This window comes from Dasypus novemcinctus, chromosome 27 (assembly GCF_030445035.2).
Source record: "Dasypus novemcinctus isolate mDasNov1 chromosome 27, mDasNov1.1.hap2, whole genome shotgun sequence".
In the NCBI taxonomy this organism is placed as follows: Eukaryota; Metazoa; Chordata; class Mammalia; order Cingulata; family Dasypodidae; genus Dasypus; species Dasypus novemcinctus.
This window is the reverse complement of record NC_080699.1, coordinates 29728382-29751331: the sequence shown is the minus strand read 5'-3', so window position 1 is coordinate 29751331 and position 22950 is coordinate 29728382. Positions and strand designations below refer to the sequence as shown.

General features: G+C 38.5%; 1 protein-coding gene across 1 annotated transcript; it reads right to left on the bottom strand.

Moving 5' to 3' along the window:
- Nucleotides 1-7068: 7068 nt before the first annotated feature.
- On the bottom strand, nucleotides 7069-7998 carry OR8D4 (olfactory receptor family 8 subfamily D member 4). Its single transcript, XM_004459547.2, has one exon. The coding sequence runs from the start codon at nucleotides 7996-7998 to the stop codon at nucleotides 7069-7071; it is 930 nt and encodes a 309-aa protein (XP_004459604.2).
- Nucleotides 7999-22950: the final 14952 nt, after the last annotated feature.

The following is a 22950-nucleotide window of genomic DNA, read 5'->3' as shown; positions in this document are numbered from 1 at the left end:
CCTTCATAAAAGTGGGAAAACCTCCAGCAAGCTGCTTTAAATGATAGAAAGTAAATTGTGGACATTAACTTAGCCTATGAATTAAATGTAGCAAGCACCAATATTTGGTTTGAGTGGAGTTTGTGGCAAAGGCAAAATTCTAAACAAGTACCCCTTGGGTTTTAATCACAATTTTGGAAAAAAGCCAAAAGTGCAATATAAAAAAGCAATTATGTGCAGCATAAGAGGTCCTGCTAAAAGTGAAAAATTTAACCCAATAGTGTCTGGGCACTCTGAAAACTGCCATCCCTATCCAGGGGTGGACTGCAGGTACTGAAAGCAAAACAGAAATAGTAAACTGTTGTAAATCACCCTGAAATCTATGAAGGAACATCCGAGATGCCTGCTAGTAGTAACAGGTGGCTTTCTGTGATGTCCCTGCCCACCCCACTAACATCCCTTTTAGGACTGTTAACACAGATGTCTTTGTAAAAATCCAGGGCCCTACCACTAAAACCTGAGAAAAGGCAAAGTGGCTCCACTGAAAAAAAAACAAACATCATGAGTACCAAACCTTGTGGTGCCTAGCCCAGCAGTTCTAGCTGCCTGTTACTCGCCAATGCCAATGACTAACATCAGATCCCTCCTGCTCTTGAGAAGAATGAGCCCTCAGATAACCTGTGGCACTTGCTGCCATGCATCACATTGGCTTTGCAGATTCTGGAATTGTGAGCTTGCAGCTTGTGTCTGCCTGTGGGCTTTGGACCTGTGTGCTCTCTCCTTATGCTATTGTAGCAGGAACTGTTGACATTGCAAAGAAAGGTAAATACTGGCCCCTTGAACTAATAGCACTCAAAATCATAACCTGCAGAAGAGTTTGTGGAAAATATTTCTTGGAATTGCCCCTCTGTATGAATAGCTGAGAAATATAAACAAAACAGGACAGTATTTAACCTTTACACATATCATTTTAAAGCCTGTGTTAAAGATCCATGTGTTTTCATGACTCGTAAAGTAACTATTAAGAATAACTCATTGTTTTATGAAAATGGTGCCTTGTATACATGTCTACCAGAAACTGTGTTGCAGGATGGAGAAACAATAGTGATAACCAGAAGAAGAAAAGGCATCTGGATACCTGTGAGAATGATATGGATTTGGCAGTCATCTCCTGAAAGTCAGTTATTGCTACATATGGTACAAGAATTCTTAAAATGGACTAAATACTTTATTGGACTGCTTATTATAAGCATTTTGAGACTGATTGGAATCATTACAGCTGCTGCTACTGCTATGGTAAATTTATGTATAAGTACAGACTCGACAATACATGGCATGACTAGCATAAAATGTTAGTGATTTATGGCATAGCCAAGATCACATTAATAAACAGTTAAATAATTGAGTTAATGAATTAGAATCAGCTGTTTTGCATATTGAAGATCAATTGTATAGTTTAAACTTGTTTAAAAAATTGAAGTGTAATTGGAATGAAGTTTTCTGTATAACTGCATGTAATTCATCAGATACAGTATAAAAAGAGTTGAGAATCATTTGTTAGGTCATGAAAGTAGTATCTCTCTGGAAATGGTGTATTACAAAGAAAAATATTTTTAAAAAGTCTCAAAATCAAATTCATGTAGCCAATGGTAAGAATATTTTCTCAGATATGATTTCACATATTGCAGGGTTTAACCCAGTTGATTAGTGGAGGTCACAGTGTTTACTGTCAGCTTTAAAAGTAGGGCTGATCATGTTTGTTCTGTTGCTCATAATTTTCACCTGTGCTGGACGGTGTTTTCAGAGAAAATTGAAAAGAGTAGCAGCTATGGGACATGTAAGTGATCTGGTGCTGGCAAAAGCACTTCAGTAACTTCCCCAAGTTGAAGAGCTTGGCCGGTAGCCAATGACGGGTAAGACTCTCAAAGGAGGGCAACCTAAGACAGGCACGGTCACCTCGACTAAAACAAAAAGGGGGAAATGTTAAAAACTGAGGCATAGTGGCCCATACATTACCTCTCTGAAAAAAACTGAGAGAGAATATCTTGAAACATCGAGTCTTAAGCACCACTGGAACAAGAGGGCCCCAATCCTAGTTCCCCTTCTAATTGAGCTGGGCATTGCTGGGTCAACCGCGGTAGGATCAGCAGCTCTCGTAAAAAGTCACTCTGATGTCAACCAATTATTGGCCCTAGTTACCCAGGACCTCAAGGACCTTGAATATCAAATTTCACATTTAAAAGATGCACTTGATTCCTTAGCTGAGGTATTCCTCCAGAACCGGCGGGGAATGGACTTATTATTCCTAAAACAAGGAGGCCTCTGCTTAGCTTTAGGAGAAACTTGTTGCTTTTATGCTAACTACTCCAGCATCATTAAAAAAAGCTTAAACTTAGTCTGGAAATGATTTTAAAAAATGAAAAAAGGCTCAGTCAGCCACCAAAAATTAGTATGAAAGTTTATTTAATTAGTCCCCGTGGCTTACAACCCTTATCACTGCCCTTTCGGGCCCCTTACTCCTCCTATTATTGCTGTTAGCCTGTGGCCCACTCATAATCGCTTAGTTTGATTTATCCAAGAGAGAGTGCAAACCATTAAGCTGTTAATCCTGAACACCCCATACCTAAGCTTACCTATGCAGGACACTGGAGAGTACTTAAATTCAAGGGTTTGACTTCTCCCAAAGAGAAGTAGGGAATGTGGAGAAGTAGGAGCCTGTGACCACCCCCACCTGAGAGGAAAATCCCACAGCCCCCTAACCGCCTATATCTCACTTCTGTAACCAGCTTGCTTGACTGTAAAACCTTATTTCAAGGCCGCCTCCTGTAGAAAGTGTCGTCAGCCCCTGCCAAAAGACCAACCTGACTCAGACCCTTGTAAATAACAAGAACTCCCCAACCGCTTGTCTCCCCTGGTAGAATTCCCAGTGCTTGATTAACCGTGAACACCTGCTTCTGTACGTGCTTGCTTACTGAGATATTGCCCCCCCCCCCCCCCCCCCCCCCCCCCCCCGCCCTGAACCTAAAGGCCTATATAAGCAAACTCCCCCTGTGATTTGAGGCTACTCTATCCTCTGCGCAGGATGAGGTAGTCGCTGTGCGGCTAATAAAGCTCTCAGTTGGAACTTTATTCAGAGTCTGAGTCAGGTCGATATCGCTGGTCTATAACACAGCCTGGGGCCAAATGGTCAGGGGGCAGTGGGCGAGGAGGTCTTGGAATGAGGGAGGAGAGGGGTTGGTGGGGCCTGGGCCTGGAGAAGGTAAAGGCCCATATCTTGCTCCACTTTGTTTATTCTTGGGCGGGGATGGGCTGCCTCCTAGCCTAGGGGATGGCTTGGAGGGTTATGGCTGGAGGCTGCGGGGCTTCAGTTTATGTTACAGGGATATTGACTCACAGTCTCAGGACCTATTAATCACTGAAAACCTTGAAAGGGGGAACTTCTAACAATACACATCCATATCTATGTCTGTTTCTAGCAATTAGTAGATATTTAAATCCATGAATTTGTACATGTGTCCTCAATTTTCATCCATTGTTATATTGTTCATTCTATTCCTACCTCTTTCATATTTGAAACTCCCTTCTCCTACAGTGAGATTTCTGGTTCCCTTACCCACAATATATTTACATATTAGCTCAATTCTAGAATGTATGTAAAATAGTTTCAAACTTGCTAACTCATGCCCTTGAGAAAAAGAAGTTTACTAACTGGAGTTAGTACTTACTTAGAACTCTCTTTGTCTTTCATTTGAGAGTATAGAGTCCAACTACCAAATTCAAAGTTTACATTGGTTAGTGTTTCCTCTTCATTGTCTATGTTTTTCACTTGAAATATGATTCTGTTCACTCATTTGTGTTTGTATTGAATTTAGCATTCCTCCCCTCTTTATTGGTTTTACTTATTTTCCTTTGCTGAATCTGTGAACTATTCAGATGTTTTGAAAATCAAGACTGTATAAATGTATATATTCAGATTAGCATCAATTCCCCAGCCCATTTCCTGTATGCTTTCCATCCTATTCATATGCACACCCAACACATAGCCAGGCTCAGCACTTTTTCCTGTTTCTTTTTGCTCAGATGAGATCACATGCATATTTTATTTCCCCTTCCCTTTTACACCAGAGGAAGAATATTTTAGATATCCTCTTACACTTAGGTTTTTTCACTTAACAATGTATCCTAGAAATCGCTCCAGACTAGTTCATAGAGATCTTTGTTCTTTTATTAAGCTGCCTGGTACTCCATTGTGTGGCTGTGTCTTAATTTATTCAATCATTCTCCCATGTAGATGTATTTGGGTTACTCTCGACATTTCAGTTGCAAATAATTCTGCAATAAATAACATTGTGTAATTTCAAATGGTTGGAGGTGCATATTTGGGGTAAACTCCTTGTACCGGGAATGTAAAAGGTAATTGCATACCTACTTTTGTTAAATATTGCCAAACTTTGCTCCATAAGTATTACACCAATTTGCATTTCCAAGAAAAATGTTTAAGAATGTTTCCTCATCATCTCATCAACAGACTGTGTCGTTACATATTTTAACTTTTCCAACCTGATAGGTGACTAATAGTGTTTCAATGTAGTTTTAATTTGCATTTATCTTATGTGTGAGACTGAATATCAATAAACATTTTGCATATCTTTTCTTTGTTAATTGGTTGTTCATATATTTTCTCATTTTCTATCAGGTTTTTGAAATTTTTCTCAAATTTTAAGATTTCTTTATTCATCAGGGATTTTACCCATCTATCTGTGATATATGTACCAAATATTTTCTCCCAGGTTGTCAGTCTTGATAGTTTTGCAATGCAAAAAGTTTTTTTTTTAATTTAATATCAAATTTGTCTTTTTTATGTTGCATCTAAATTTTCAGTATAGTTAGAAAACCTTTCCATAAACTTAACTCAAAGAAAAAGCACAAGTAGTTTCTTTGAAATAAAATGGAAAATTCCAGTTTCATCAAGGTATGTTAGCCCCAAAAACTGGAGACATAATACAACAAACAAAAACAGGGTAACAATGAAATGTGAGAGGAAAGAGGTAGATGGTGTTTTATTTTGTTTTGTTTTAAGAATTTAATAAGGAACCTGTATTACTATAAATAATTGGCATGCTTCTTTCTAATAATGAAAATTGTATAACTTGATAATCACATTTCTGTTTTTTATTTGGGCTGCTTGGAAATTCAGACAATATGAAGTTCAAACACTACAATTATTTAGGCTTTTATGACTATTTCTGTATTTTCCTGAATAGTCTTGACTCACTTATTGTTCATATTTTCCTTATTTCTGTATCTTTATTTTTGTTTTATTAAAATGATATCATCCTCAGCCATCTCATGTGCAGTTCAACAGCAAATCTTTTTGGTTTAAATTCCAAATCCATCCTTAATCCACACATTTCTTCCACATGTCACTATTTCTTGCCAAGAAAATTTCCACAGCCTCTCAACTGTTCTTCCTGTTTCCACTTTGGCCATGCACCCCTCCTTTCCCCATCCAACATCCCCACAAATACACGCACATCCATCCATTAATTTCCACCCCCCCCCCCCCCCCCCGCCCCAGGATGTTTCCCTCATATATTTGCTCATAGGTTTTGCTCATTGTCTGCTCATTTTTTCTTTAGGAGGCACTGGGAACCAAACCCAGGACCTCCCATGTGGGAGGCAGGTGCTCGACTGCCTGAGCCACATCTGCTCCCCTTCTATCCATTAATTTTAATCAATAACCAGAGATTTTTTTAAAATGCAAAACTGATTTTATTCTGCTTCTTAAAATATACCAATGACATTTCTTTATACTTAGAATAATAGTCATATTATTTACATAATCTGACGTTTGTCTGCCTGTCTAACCTCCTTTGGTACCCCTTTCCTTTCTTTCATTAGGCTTCAGCCACACTGCATTCCCTGTTTCTTGCATACCATCAAATTTGTTCCAGCCTTGCTACCACTTTACTTGGCTTTGGTCCTTTTGTTTCTGAATAATTGTTTTCTTCTCTTCATTCAAGTTTCATCTCAAATGTTACTTCTTAGAAGAGCTCTATTGAGAGTAGTCCTTAATCGACTGACAAATATTTACCTCTTTTGTGTTTCTTCAAAGCACTTATCTATATAATTATCATGTATGTTCATATAATTACTTCTGTATTATCTGCTACCATGCCTGAAAGTAAGCAGAGACCCTGTCCATCATCCTCATGTTAATATTCCAACACCTTGCACATAGTGTGCATGTAAGCTCATGCTAAATTAATACATTAATTAACATATCATGCTCCCCATACATTATCTTGATTGATTGCATAAGAATTATTTCTTGAAAATTGTAAACTTTTAACTTATTGTCAATTCAAAACATGATTTGGAAGAAGATAATAAAACTTATAGTCTGGAGAGAAAAGACTAACAAAAACAAGACAAAACAAAACAAAAATATAATTAGTAGTATAATACTGCATATTTACCAGCCCAGCTTGAAAAAGGGAGATATTTAGAGAACATTGCCTAAACATCATTTCCTCATCTAGTCTTATCTTTTGATCATCCGATGCCAAATACTGTGCCATATTAGCTTAGGCCTTTGCTGAATCTTCTTTATTGATTTCACTTTTAATATAACATTGGTCTTTAATAAACCCTTTACCAAAAATAAAGCAAAAAATCTTCCTCTTTTATTGTAAAATAGCTGTGATGATCTCCATCACACTACTCAATATTTTCTATATAAATTTCCATAATAGAAATGTCTTTTTGAGTGGATATATAAGAGGAAAGACTTTGTCTCTCCAGGAGAATTTGGTGTGATTTTTCCCTGATATTATGATGTAGTATATTTATCTTTTTTGCCTGGATTCAGGAAACTACTGGTAAAATTTGATGTTTAATCCAAGAAATCATATTACACTATAAAATATTTTCTTACCTTTCACTTTCAGACTTGTTTTTTATATTATTAATCTTATGTGTGAATATATTTAATAATCTGAATATACACACAATTCACATCAAATTACTTTGGAAGATACATACAAAGAAATGATTATGAATACATAGTCTTAATAAAGAGCATATTCTTTATGGAGATAATTTTCTTCTCAATAATTTCATCAGTGCAGATTTCACTTCTCTGTTCCTCAGACTATAGATCAGGGGATTCAACATGGGAATCACTGTGGTGTAAAACACGGAGGACACTTTCTCCTGGGTGGCTGAACTGCTGGAAGTGGGTTTAAGATACATGAACATGAGAGACCCATAAAATACAAGAACACCTGTCAGGTGGGAGCTGCAGGTGCTGAACGCTTTGGACCTGCCCTCTTTAGATTTCATGCGGAGGATGCTGGCAAGGATGAAAGCGTATGAAACGATGATTGTCAGGCTGGTGGTCACCATGTTAAATCCACCAATCACGAAAATCAAGAGCTCATCAACGTAAGTGCTGGAACAGGAGATTTTAATAAGGGGGACGAGGTCACAGAAATAATGTCTAATGACATTTGTTCTACAGAAAGAGAGTCTTAATATACAACCCCCATGAATCATGGCATCTGTAAAACCCACTGAGAAGACTGCAGCCACCAGGAGAGAGCAGACCTGGGGGGACATGATGACATTGTAGAGCAGTGGGCTACAGATGGCAACGTAGCGATCATAGGCCATCGCTGCCAACATGTAGCATTCGGAAATTACCAAAATACAGAAAAAAAACAGCTGAGTCATGCATCCAGAGTAGGAGATCACTTTATCTCTGTATAGAAGTCCTGCCAGCATTTTGGGGGTAATGACCGAAGAATAGCAGACATCTAAAAAAGACAAACAACTGAGGAGATAGTACATGGGAGTGTGAAGTTGAGAATTGAACCTAATTATTGAGATCATGCCAAGGTTTCCCACCACAGTGACCATGTATATCCCTAAGAAGAGGCAGAAAAGGGGCAGCTGAAGCTCTGGTTGGTCAGTTAATCCAGAAAGAACAAACTCGGTCACTGTGGAATGATTTCTCATACCCCTTCTCCTCTGAGAAATCTGTAGAGATGAGAGGGAAATAGTCAATTTAGACAGGCAGAATTCCAGCTTGTCTACAATTTCCCATGGACCAGGTTTTTCTAGATATGAAAACAATGAGCCTGGGTTCCCTTGTCCCCTTGACACTAATCCTATGCCTCCTTGGATGCACAAGTACTTTGACCCACCAAAAAAGTAAGAAACTAAATGGTATCAGCATCTAGCTACCCATAGAGTTTAGGAACTGTAAGCTCACTTTCCCATCCCCTCCAGTGTCTCAATTCTTTTATCAAAGAATAAAACATTTTACTCCAGAGTTAGAGATAAGAGCAATACTAAAAAATGCATTTAAATTGCTAAGAGATTTCAAAATGAGTCAGGAGGGAATCAGACAGGTAATGCTTATGCACATCTCAGCAGGATTTCATAGACCGCCAAGGTAGGTAGTACTCCAAATAGTGGTTCTCCTGAGGGCTCCAGAGACACCCAGGTCCTACAGTCAGGGCAGATAGCTCTGGAGTTTGGTGCTTTGCCAGTGGACCCTACTTTGGAGTTTGTGTTCCTGAGTGTGACAGAGTTGGACTCAGATGTGACTTCTCTACACATGCCTCTTCTGTTCCTTTTATTGAACCTATAGTTGGCACTGGACTTGGTAGGCATATGTCCAAGGAACTTGAATCTCTGGGCTGTCCATGTGCCAGCTGGACCCTGAGCCTCAGCAGAGTTGCTAAACCTACTCTCCAGTTTATTGGACCCACCCAAGACAACTAACAAGGAGGTGAAAATGGACACCACACCACACCAAGGAACCAAGAGAGTCTACAATTGCAAGCAAGAGCGTCCCATCCATCAGCCATATGGGATTGAAGCCCCCTCTCAATTAGAGGTGGAGTGGGCATCACCGTTTCCCAGAATCCTTAGAACTGGGGAATAAAATATGGAGTACGGGGGACTTACTGGCATTCTACTATAGGCTTATTGTGATTCTGGCAATGGAAGAAATTTTATCATTGAAGTGTAGACAGTGACCATTGGAGTTGCTGAAATCAGAGAGGGAAAAGAGGTCTAATATGGGGACATTTTTGGAAGTTGGAATTGTCCTGATTAACACTGCAAAGACAGATACAGGACATTATATATCCTGCCATAACCTACAGAATGGAGTGGGAGAGAGTGTAAACTAGAATGTAAACAACAACCCATGCTGTGTGGCAATGCTCCAAAATGTGTTCATCAATTGCAGTGAATGTACCACACTAATGAAAGAAGTTGTTAATGTGGATAAAAGAGGGAGGTGTGAGGAGTGGGGCATATGGGAATTCCTTATATTTTTTATGTAAAATTTTATGTAATCTAAGTATCATTTAAAAATAAACTTATTTTTTTTAAAAAAAGAGAAGTGCTGAGGACCTTGGGAGAGAATTTACCATAGCAAATCTGTTGAATAGGTGCATAAAAAGGCAAGGGCCCTGAAAATACTTTGCTGACACATTTTCCCAGAGATGATTCTGCCTCCAGGAATATCTAAAGAGAAGGTGTTTGTTCCCAAAGTCAATTACTCTTTCCTTTTTCAAGGTTTCCAATCATGGTCAGTAGAGTATTAATTCCATGGAGGATGTTTATAGTTGTTACGTTAAATACATGTAGTTAAACCAATTGCTTGGCTGAAGGAGATCTCAGGATCTCCCAGAGAGCTATATAATATACAATACTTCCCAAATTTATTTGATGACAGTAATCATTTTTCTTTCTTTTTTTAATTTTTATTATTATTTTTCTAATCACATTGTAGGTACTAGTGGGTGGCTCAGGAAACTAGTTTATTTTTGTGTTTGTTCTATTTTTAATCCACTCATAAGTTGATTTCAGGTGGGAAGCCTAGTCTTCTTATACTTCAGCGAACTACGTGACAGTAGAGTGGCAGAGCTCCCATGGCTGTTTCTGACCTCTGACTCTGGCTATACTTTCGCTAAGTCTGCTTCTCCAGTCTAAGGCACTCAGGCTCCTTCACGGGGGAGCTCTAGGCAGCCTAATATGAGTACTGCTCCTTTTGACGACGCCAGCAACCCTCACAGCTCTTCCTGCCTTCCAGTCACATCACTCCTCAGGAGAGAGGCAAAGATGGCACAAGTTCTAGGGTTCCTGGCCTGAGTTCAACCAAGGCCTTACCTCTGAAGTATCTGGCCATTTCTCAATTAGTGCTGGGCTGGGCATAGAGCCCTCTCCAGATTCTCACATTTGCCCACAGGTTTACAGAACCCTGCTCAGACATCAGGCTCAGCATTTTTTCTGTCTGTCCACCCCAGGACCTACGTTTCTCCCTGGCTCTTCAAGAGGCTACTGTGACTTCTTGGTTCCGATCTAACATTGACATCTTAGGCCAAGCACACTTCCCTTGGCCACTTGAGTTCCCAAAGGGGCAGGTGGTTCCTGCTGAGGAGCAGCATGACAAGGAACACCTGTTCCCTGAGCAGGTCTCCCCCCCTCCCCCCGCCTCCCGCAAAGGCTACACAGCACACAACACCTGCCTTTTGTATCTGCTCTTTGCTCCCATCCTGCAGGATAGGGACAGGGTAATCATGTGCAAAAGAGAATATCCAAAGGCCTTTCACCTGTAATACAAGACCCTGGAGCCTTCCTTTTCTTTCATCCATCACACAAATTCGTGCACAGATGAAGACTAGTCTTACAGACCACACAGAAAGAAATACCAAAGGAATATTCAAGATCTAAATACTAGGGTTTTTTACTCCCTTTAATCTCATGGGCATTTTTCTGCCCTAAGTGTCACAAATACTCTGGCCACTTTCATCACATATCTAATTCTCCCACATTTCCCTAATTCCTCCCAAAGTAAAATACCTTCTATTCTTCCCTTGTTCCTTGTTTCATCCTTATGCCCTCTAATCAAGCCAGTCAAGTCACTCTTCCCTGCACTTCCAAGTTTCCAAACCATCACTGCACTTTAGGTCTTTCCTACTCCAAGTGTGGACCATAGGCCAGCAGCATCACCAGGGAGCTTTTTAGAAATGCACACACTCAGGTCACACTCCAGATCTACTAGATCAGGATCTGCATTTTAACAGGATCCCCACTTGATGTAAAGTTTGAGAGGCACTGCTTTAGGGTATTCTTTCCTAAAGCTGAAATGAAGTTTCTTTTTGTTTCCTCCTCTGAATCTCTCTCTGCTGCTTCTATGGGCCAAGTCACATTCATGATCACTTAGTCAATCTCTGAAAATATCTTTTCAAGAAAAGCCTTCTCAGATGAAATACAGGAACTGTACAATTTTATATTTCAATATTTTGCCACCTGTGTGTGAACACAAGAATGTCCATTACAATAAACTGTCTTATGATTTTCTGTTTGTATAAAACTCAAATGAGGTTTTAATCTACAGAAAAAATGAACAGCGATAGTCAGACTTAATTTATTTAACCATCTGCTAATCAGTAGCTACACTGCTTTCCAATTTTCAGGGGCACAGCTCTACTAGTCCAGGTATAAAATTTTTACATTGTATGTTTGAGCACTGTCCAAAATAATATACTAACCTGACATACCTGACAACTGAATTGCATTTTTAGCAATTCAAAGTATAAAAAAGTGCTTTTAAACACTTCAAAGCACCATACCATATTAGCAAAATAGCCAAAATATATTATTTTAACATGCAATGGAGATAGAAAATTTTAAGAAAATATTTTGCATTCTTTTTTGTGCAAATCTTTGAAATCCTTAATATATCTTATACTAACAGCATATCTCCACTCAGGCTAGCCATCTTTCAAATGCTCAGTAGTCACATGTCATTAATGGCAATAGTTGTGGACAGAACAAATCTTGAATATATATATTTTTCCTAATTCTGACCTAATTTTCAATTCTCAATAGCACAGAGGTGACAGAAAGAGTGATGGACCATGAGTCATAAGATTTAGTTTCACCTCCAGCTCTAACCTTTACAATGCAACATTTAACTCATTCGAGAGCTCCTGAACTTCATGTTTCAATTTGTAAAATAATAATTATACATACTTTAAGGGATTGTGGTGCAAATTAAATGACACAATATGGGTAAATTTGGGTGGACACCATTTGTGCAATGTAAAGGCCTATATACATATAGTTTATAAATATAGTTTATACATCCTTAATTCCTGTTAAAAGCTGGTGATTATTAATTCCCAGATTAGACCCTGGGGTGTTTAGATTAGGTGAGTGTCTAAGATGCATGGCCATGCCCTCTGCCCCTCTGCACCTGTGGCCCAGCAGCCACGCAGATAAAAATGAACTCTAGAGCTCTTGTGGATAGTCAGCAGTTGATTTCAGAACATGTTTTAGTAACCATACAGTAGGAACATCATAATTCCGTAACTCACCTCCCTCCCACCTGAAACCTTTCAGTGAGTATCTCTTCTTCTCTTTCCTAGCCTCATCACTTTGGGAGTAAAGATGGATTAATTATACCTTCTTCTTTAAGTATCTAAACAGCCACAGCTAACAGGAACCAGATTTGAATGAATCAGTTGGAGTACTGGGGGCATAGAAGTATAAAGACCAGTAGTTCCCAAGGGTTTCTCATCTCCTGAGGTTTAGGAGCCTATGGATTTGGCCTACACAGAAGGAAACCTAGTCATGTAATGAGGTCAGGTTTCCAGAGTGATACCTTTAGAATAGTTTCACATTGGGAAGATATTCAGAATTAGAGTGCTAAAAGTTTGGAATGGATGAGAAAAAGAATATTATTTTCTCACAGAGAGAGTTTAAATTATAGAAGTAGACAGATTTCCAGTTATATTTTTTTAAGTGGTAAATGATGGAATCTTTTTTATTTATTTAGTAAATGTATTTTGGGTATTTACCATAGATTGGGCATGTGGAAATTGGATTAAAAATTAGTCCATTGAGAATCTCACAATCTAATTGGTCAGAATTATTGCCCAACTCGTGTGTCACCCTAGCTTAAGCTAAGAGGACATGTGGGGATATTCAAGATATGATAAGGCATAAACAAAGGAACTAGGAAGCAGATAGCATAAGGAATATGTGCAGAACTTTGAGAAGCACAGAAATATTTCTTGGATAAAGGAAGTTGCTGCTGATTATGGTGGCTAACTGTGTCAGAGGTGACTCTGAGTCCAGCTCTCCAGTCTACTGATGGCTTTCCAAGGTATCTGGCAGGAAATGCCTGGTGACTTTGATGAGCCATTTGGGGAACCCTTGAAATAACTCATGCATTTGAAACCTCCCAATTTTCAGGGGCAAACAAATGAATTCAAATCCGTGTTTGGGGAAAATTATGATACCATTTAAGATTATTTCACAGTCAGTATTAAGTGTCTACTATGGTAAGGACCCTGAATTTCTGGAGGTGGAGCAGTGGTGCATATAGCATGGTCTTTACTCTAAAACAATGTAAATTCTTGGGTAAAATTGCCTTTAGCGAAACAAGACGCAGCAAAAAGACACAGAAAACAGACAACCGGGAGAGGGGAGGGGAATTAAATAAATAAAAATAAATCTTTAAAAAAAAAAAATTGCCCCAGCCATACTCCTTTAGCTCTTTGTACACACTTTCTTTTTTTCCCTTTGCACTGACCTCCACTTTAGCACTTTTTCTACTATGTGTGGATATGGGCTAGTCTTCCCTGCCATTTGGGAGATTATTAAGCAAAAGGACCGTTTCTCCTTAATTTCAGTGTCCCTGGAATCTGGCATATAGTTGAATTTATTCCTTTCAGCATTTCTCATCCCCATTAGACATCCAACTCAATCAGAATAATTTGTTCTCTCCTGTCAAGAAAATCATGAGCTGATGGAGAGGAGCAGATATAGCTCAGTGGTCAAGTGCCTGCTTCTCATGTACAAGGTCCTGGGTTCAATCCCTCGTACATCCTTAACAAAAAAAAAAATCATGAGCTGATAAACAGATGAAACTAATGTAACTTCCAGAGGAGGGATTTTCATTTACTGCGAAATCACAAAAAGATCAATTATTAACCAAAATTAACTAGTCATGAATGATCACATTTATAATATTACAAGACTTGATGTTTATGGTACAATATTCTTGCTTATACTTAAAATTAAATATTGTAGATATGCATCTCTTCTACTTATACTTGTCCTAGCAAGGTTATCGGTTTGAGGTATATTGGAGTCAAGTGTTTTAAATACAAAATTTTAATTATTTGTGTGTGTAAAACTAAAAACCTGTTACCAGTTTGTGAATTATTATTGTGATAATGTTTAGTAAAATAAATCTCTTGCTACCCTATTATGATCATATATATGTGTAAAAATATATATATGTATATAAAATATATCACTGCCTCACCATTTAAGTAGTTTCTTTTGGAACTAAAAACTATTTGTAAAATGAGACATAAATATCATATGGGGGAATCTGACTCTAGAAACAAATGAGCAAATGGAGTCCAAAGGCAAAGAGAAATGTTTGGATTATTTGTTATTCTTCTTTGTTGATGTGAATAAATCAAAGTTGATTTAGCTAAAACAATATCTTTATAGTTATGCCAGGAATTTCCCCCAGTTTGGAACATGATAATTGAGGTGATTTGCTGTGTTCTATCATTATTTTTTTTTAATTAAAGGTGGACTGAAGCCCTACACACAGCTTGTAACATACTATCTGGCTTACAGCAATTGTTCTATATATATCAAGCCCTTTTTATAAGCAAATCCTTGATCCTCATTCCCATACAAATAGTTATATGATTTATTTTCCACCCCTGGCTTGGTATAATCATCTGCTAAAAAAATGCAGGCAAGTGCAGGCATCTTTTGGTAAGATCTGTGAACCCTTACAGTGCTTCCGTGCCTTAAAAAATAAAGAAAACAGGATTTGAGATATTGGGATCAAGTGAGATGACTGATGGGAAAAGCAGTCCAGATCCTGCTTTGGGTATAAAATTATAGAAGCTTTTACTGACTCCATAATTTGTTATTCTCCCTTGCTTCCTAAAGGAAAGTGTCTCCAATGGAGTAAAACATAGAGTTCCTGAAGATGTAAAAAGATGTGTGTTCTTCAGAGAAAAGTCAGAGCATGATTTTGGCGAGGTGCACGGTCTCTCCCTCTCTCCTCCGGTTTCTCTACCCAGACATCAAAAATTCTGGGTGTTACCACAGAGTAGAGTTCTTTTGGTGAAGAATAAGAAAATTAGAAAGGTAGGTGAACCAGTAAAAAGTCAGGAGAGGTAGAAAGGTGGTATTACTATTTTTTAACCCTTCGTGTAGGGACAATAGCCTCCCACCTACTAGGGGTCACTGTTCCACTCAGACTGTAGTTCCCACGTGGACTTCCATGGTTGTTCAGGTGCAGTCTTGTTCTTTGTTGTGCTCCACCAGACTCTTCTACATGGGGCTGCACAGTCTTCATTGTGCTGAGGCTAAAGATAGCAAAGACCACCTTGCTTACACTTGGTCTTCTGTGTTGTACTTTGCTACGTGTTTACCCAAGAAATGCTGATGGTGCTTAATGTCATGCAGAGACATTTACTAAAATTATTTTCAGTTCTCCCAGTGTCACGAATATGCAAAGGGGCATGGTCCAACCAAATCACACCTCAGTTCGTGTGGATATAGTTTCTTTTTACTGGGTCAAGCTCATCAAACCAATCTCTGCTTTCCTTCTTCTTGAATCCCTCAAGATTCCCTGGTCTTAATGAAAATAGAATCTTGAAAACTGCTCCAATCAATCAGCTGACATATACAGATTGGTCTGATCTTCCCACCTTCCAATGGACATACCCATGCACGCACACACATATATGCACCCACACACACACTCCTCAGTGGTCAAGAGTATGGAAAAGAGAGGGAAAGAGGAAAGTGAATTTGCTCAATGGATAGAGTGTCTGCCTACCACATGGGAGATCCAGGGTTCAAACCCAGGGCCTCCTGACCCATATGATGAGCTGGCCCATGCACAGTGTTGATGCACACAAGGAGTACTGTGATACGCAGGGGTGTACCCCACATAGGGGAGCCCAAGCACAAGGAGTGCGCCCCATACAGAAAGCTGCCCAGCATGAAAAAAGTGCAGCCTGCCCAGGAGTGGCACTGCACACACGGAGAGCTGATGCGGCAAGATGATGCAACAAAAAGAGACACAGATTCCAGGTGCCGCTAACAAGAATACAAGTGGACACAGAAGAACACACACCGAATGGACACAGAGAGCAGACAACTGGGGGGGGGAAGGGGAGGAAGCGAGAGAAATAAAAAATAAACTTTTTTTAAAAAAGTTTGCATTACTAAAAAAAAAAGAGAAAGAAAAGGCAAAATGAACTGATATGTGTTGGGTACTGCTCTGGCCATTCTACAAACATTATCTCAATAAGGTAAGTATTTAGTTCCATTTTATAGCTGATAATATCAGGGCTCAGACTGATTAAGTTATTTGCTAAAGACCACATAGTTGATAAGTGGCAGAACGAAGAATCAGAGTCAAATCATACCAGTGCCCATGCTTTGCTCCCCAAAAGCAAAGCAAGTAGAGGGGTGGTTGATTGTTTTGCAGAGGTAAATAGAATGTTTTTGCCCTTCTAGGTGACTTAGCACACATCACTTAATTCAGAGAATAGCACAGACTGGGGATAAAGGCTCTAACCAATAATAAAACTAGTATACTAAACTAGTGAAATAGCTGCTAATCTTTTTATCACTGACTTATCTGACTTTTATCTCTAGGACTCTATTGAGTCTATATGGAATCCTTAGGACTCCTTGACTAGTGGATCCCTTCCATGTCATCACAAAAAACCTGAGATCTGTGGAAAGGATCTACAAGGTTAAGAAACTTGGCCAAAGATTAAGTACTACCACATGTCCCAGCATGCTTAGCTACCACGCTATCAGAACTATCCCTAGAAGAGATTCTTAAATGTTAGTCATTCAGGGCACCTGATACAAATTGGCATCTCAATAAGTATTCTAGTGTTACATGGTCAAGAAACACTAGGCTAAAATGTAGCAAAATAACATCACCCACATGTCTTCAGGAAGTCAGCTTCATGAATAGGGAAGCCAAGTGGCATGAAAAAAAAATCTGAGTGGAAACACAGACACACCATAATATGCATACACTGAATCAACACTCTGCCCATAAACTCCACTGCAGTTAGCACTGTCTCTAAGGCCCAGCATGCAAAAGGGGAATTTCCGGCATTTATATGTGTGCCCCCCAAATCCATATTGCCCAGTCAGGGCTTCCCCTCAGTCAAATGTCAGGAATAGCTATTCACCTACAGGTAACACAATACATTATTGTCTTGGTTATACATCTGCAGACTACTCTAACATGGGATATTGAGGACTTCCGAAATAGGGCCTCTTAACCCCAAGCTGAAGAATATTTCTAGAGGAGGAGTTAGAGACCCATCCTTCCACTGTGAAGAAAATAAAAGCAAGTATCCAGAAACAATGCAACTTGTGCATGAAGTCCTAACCCAGGCGGACAGAGAATTAGAAGTTTTTTGCAATTTATTAGGCTTTCTTGTTCTTGAAATTATTGTTTGGATCACAGAGGTGCCTAATCAGGTTTTTAAAGGACATAGATACTGATTTAGATTTGTATATATTCCATTTTCCTTTATGTCTCCAGAGCTGAAACAAAATTTTAATTGCCCCAGATGGGATTATGTTCAATTATTTGTAAGTGAATCCTGCAATCATTAATCCTAAAATATTATAGTTTTATTTACTCTCAGGTGGGAAATTATTTTTACATATGTACACAATCTCAAGGGGTTTCCAGCTTTTAAAATTATCCAAATCTGCCATGGTCATCGATCATAAGGCTGACAAGATTTGGGATTCATGATGTACATTTCTCTTGTAGAACTTATTATGATTGATTAAATACCTAGAACAGACATTCAGAGAGAGAAAATGAGCTTCTCATTTGAAGGTCTATTTTGTTTTTTAATTTTTATAGAAGCTCTAGATTACATACATAAGGCATCAAAAATGTAGGGGATTCCCATATACCTACCCTCTCCCCCTTCCCCACTTTTCCCCATTGATAACATCTCTCATTAGTGTCGTACACTTGTTACAATTGATGAACACATATGGAAGCATTGCCACTAATCATGGTCTATAGTTTACATTATAGCTTACACTCTGTCCTGCACAATTTTGTAGGTTACGACAAAATATACAATGGCCTGTATCTCTCACTACAGTGTCATGCAGGACAAATCCAGTGTCCCAAAAATGCCCCCATATTACACCTATTCTTCCCTCTCCCTCTCCTAAGAACCTCTGGTGACCACTGCCTTTATATCAACATTGCAAATTCTTCCATTCCTAGAATAATAATAAATCTACGTTAGTCCATAGCTGCATTCCCCCCTTATGTTCTTTTGTACCTCACTCGAGGATTTGGGGATGGTGATGCCACTCTGCTTCTGACTGAGAGGGGGCTTAGTCCGCTGGGGCAGATGGGTGGGACTGTCTTGCTTCCAGTTGTAGGTACGTTGAATTGGGTGTGGGTGTTGTCCATCATCATCCTTTCATTAGTTGTCCTGGATGAGTCCCATGAATTGGAGGGTAGGTGTTGACTGTAACTCTGCTGAGATTCAGGGCTCAACTGGCATATGAACAGACTGAAAATTTCAGTCTCTGGAACACATATTTAAGAAATATAGTGGTAAATAAAGGTTCAAATCAAAGGGGCCGAAGAACCATATATAGGAAAATTATTGAGTCCAACTATGATACATTGGGGATAGGTTCTCATATACTGCAAGGTAAGGCCCACTGACACGGTACCAGCTTCCTGGGGTTGTCTGCCCTGCCTATCATGTCTCTGTCTCTAGAAACCTCAGGAGGACCCTTGCTTGAGGCGAGGCACTGTTACTGCGGCAGTCAGTGAGATCCTCCTAAGACATGCATAAGTGTAACCTCTGGAATGACCACCGGACTCACTTTTAAATCTCCTAGCCATAAAAGCGCATTTGTATTTAATTGTTTCCCCCTTTTGGTCAAGGTCTTTTCCCAAATGCATCGCTAGTTGGAGCTCATTAATACTCCCTCAGTTCCAGGGAGTCTCATCCCTAGGAATCATGTCCCACACCAGGGGGAAGGTAGTGTCTTTATATGCTGAGTTTGCCTTAGAGAGAGGCCACATTAGAGCAACAAGGAGGCTTTCAGGAGGTAACTCTTAGGCAATATATAATACTAGGCTAAGTTTCAATTTCATAAGAACAAGGTTCATAAGTACCACCACCAATATCAAGGACCTGGCGTAATGGTCTGGCCTCCTTTGCTAGGCACTGCCCGTGTACTCTAGGGATCCTTGCCACTCTGTTAGAGAATGTAGCAGGACTCCCCAGGATGGGAATTCAATATTCTTTTGTTATTGTATGTGTCTCCACCCACTGAGACAACACCCCATGACCACTTGAACATATTCATATTCCATAAGGGCATGCCCCAGGGGCACCCCTCCCCACACATAACCCCACCACCAACACCCCACACCAGTGACCCTCCCCTGCCACAGTCACAACTCTTCTGCAATTCAAAACCTCCCCAAAACCAAAGCCAAAAAATAAATAAATAAAAATTCCAAAAAATACATACATAAATTTTTTTTTTAATTTCTTTTTTTGGAATTGTGTCTTTCATTCCCTTAAGATCTGTTGACCCATTTATATTTAATACAGACTGTGTCACCTTAGGGCAAGTTATCTTATTTCTTCACTTGATCTTAGCCAAAAGGCCGAGAAGCGATATATCTTATTTCTTTAAGGCAAGGTTTCCTTATGAATAAGATACATATAATACTAATCTTATATGAACTTTAAGGATTTTTGAAAGCCAAATAAGAAAAAACATGCAAAAGTATTTTACAAAATATAAAGGTCTTCATATATTTTTGCTGCCATTAATAGTTTTTATTGAGCACTTTCCTCAGGAGTGAGGGAATCAGCTGTGGGAACTATACAACTCCTGACTCCATCCTATTTCTCAAGAGGACTGGCAGCATGATCGATAGAAATAACCTAAATATTACAGGGAACTTATCACACACTTTTGTATAGCCTCATAATGGACTTTTATGCATTCATTAAAATTATCATTTTAAATACTGTTTCTAAATGCTTCTGCGATAGAACAAAAGCAAGATTAAACATTTTGACTTCAACCACATAGAACCTGGTTGCATGTTAGGACATGGTTGCATATAAAGAGAAACTGAAATAAAATATGTAAAATAAAACTAATTACTATGGTAGGAGAATATAATTTGCACGTTATTTTTGTTTTTTCTAATTATTCTTTGAACTTTTATTCTGGATTGGATTTTTGTTTTTTCTTTTATTTTTAATAATAATTTTACTTTTTTCAGTTTTTCACATTTCCTATCTCTCTTTCCCTTTCCTCAATAGAGGCATTTTATTTTCCTTATCAGTTTCTAAGTCATCAAAGACAAAAAATGTTTGCATTTCTAAGATCCTTGTAGCTAAAGGAGGAGAAGGGACTGGCACCTCATTATAATACAAGCCTGTGGTTAGAGATGATTTTATCACCAATGGGCCTCTACTACGTTTTAGATGGAACAAAATTCTGGAGAGAAAAGCCCAGAGTTTCTCAATCCTCAAGATAACCAAAAAACAAGGCAGGGATTGGGACTAAGAAGGAGGGAAGAAGATGAAGCAGCTAAAAGAATGCATTTATGAGAAAATAACTGAGGAGACAAGAAATCAGATTGAGCAGTACATAAATTGCTAGTATCTAGTGTATCTTAAGGCAGTGGAAATTCATCTACTCAACAAATCATATCTAATGCCTGAAGGGTATTATTTCGGGCACTGAGAATACAATTGAAATACACACACACACACACACACAAAGGAAAAAATACACATATAAACAAAATATTTTAATATTATATGACAAAAGTTTCAGAAACTATGCACAGAAAAGAGCAGAACAGAAAGGAGACATAATATTAAGTAACATAATTACCAATATGTCTGTGTCTAAAAAGGTAGCCTGAATATGACTGAACAAGCTAATGATTTGATTCCTTTCAGTAATGCTGAGAACACATGTTGTCTTGTCCTAGCCCAGCAAAGAAGGCACCAGCTCAATCTTCGGTCTTATTTCATCCATGAAGTCCCTAACCTGAATTAAGATGCAAACAACCTTATTTCCCTAACTACAGAGATCTAATGTATCACACAACTTCAAATAATGATAACATAGAAAATCATTGATAAAGAGAGTCATTGGATCAAATAAAACCATCTCTTTTCAAAGGTAAGGCCCAAAGAATCATAAAAATGACTAATACAGATGACAATAAAAATAATCAGTGGCAGTGTGGAAACTAGAATTCAGCTTTTGCTTTGTTTTGATTTGGTTTAGTTTGGTTTGTTGCTGTTTTCTTATTTAATCCACACAGACTTCTTAAAGAGACTTCTCTTCCTCCATTCCTCTCCATAATTTGTTGGGAATGACAAACAGTATAGCCACTTTGGAAAACTGTTTAGCTCTTTTTTATGAAGCTAAACCTATTTATATCAAACAACCCAACGATCTCATTCTTAGGTATCTAACCAAGGAAAATGAAAGAATACATGCACACAAAGAGCTATATGGAAATATTTACATCTTTATTCAAGATATCTGAAAATCGAAGAGTGAATATACAAACTATGGTATATTCATCCAATGAAATTCTATGCAGCAATAAAAAGGCACCCAATGACAAGAATGCATCTGAAAAGTATTTTGCTAAGTGAGAGCAGACAGACATAAAAGCTCTATTCTTTATGATCCCAATTTATCTGACATGCTAGAAAAGAAAAACCTGTAAGGACAGAAAACAGATCAGTGTCTGTTCCAGGACTAGAATTGGGGAAAGTTGTATAACTACTGAGAGGCACAAGGAAACTTTTCAGGGTGATAGAAAAGTTCTAAATATTGATTATGGTGGTTGCTATATGATTGTCTACAGTTATCAAAAATTCATCAAACTTCCTACTTAAAAAGGATTAATTGTATTGTATGCAAATTATATCTCAATAAATATAATTTTTAAAACATTTGCCAAAATATAAAAAAAAGTTCTTTGAATTTAGAATTAAATTATAAGTACAAAAAGAGGTTTAAGAAAAACTCAGAATAAAAATGGATAAAATTTAGGTAAATGTGAAGTAAGAACTGACAGAACTCAAGTAAAAAATCAAAGAAAGGGAAGCAGCTGTGGCTCAACCAGTTGGGCTCCCATCTACCATAAGAAGGCCCTGGGTTCACATCCTAGGGCCTCCTTGTGAAGGCAGTCTCGCCTGCACACTGTGGAGAGCCAACGGCCCACAAGCACCGCAGAGAGCAGACTCAGCAAGGTGATGCAACAAAAAGGGAGACAAAAAAAAAAAATGCAGAGGAACATGCAGCAAATGTACACAGAGATAGCAAGCAAGCCACCAGGGAGGAGGAGAAATAAATAGAGACACAGAAGAATGCACAGCAAATGAACACAGAAAGCAGACAGCACACAAAAAGCCGCAAAGGGAGGGATCAAAGAAAAAAATAATCTAGGAATAAAAGCAAATTACAAAATATACAAGATGGAACACATAGTTCAAATTGTCTATATAAGGCAAATAGGACACAAGTGAGAAATATCAAGAAAATAAAGAAAATACCAAGAAAATAAATAAAGAAGGAAATAACAAGATAGAAAATAATAGATCTAGGGGAGGGGATCTTAACAAGGGGTCTGTAAGCTTGAATTGAAACTCAAAAAAACATTATTCTTGTGGAGACATTTGTGCAGATAGGATAAGCTTATTAAATAATACATAGTATAGTGTGGACTTAGTAAGGGGTTTGTGGTTTTCACCTGACTGGTAAAGGCGTTTGTGGAACAAAAAAGGTTCAGAACCCCTGTTCTAGAAGACAGGCAGAAAA

Coding starts and splice junctions, on each gene's coding strand:
- OR8D4 (XM_004459547.2), bottom strand. CDS start 7,998: ATGAGAAATCATTCCACAGTGACCGAGTTTGTTCTTTCTGGATTAACT.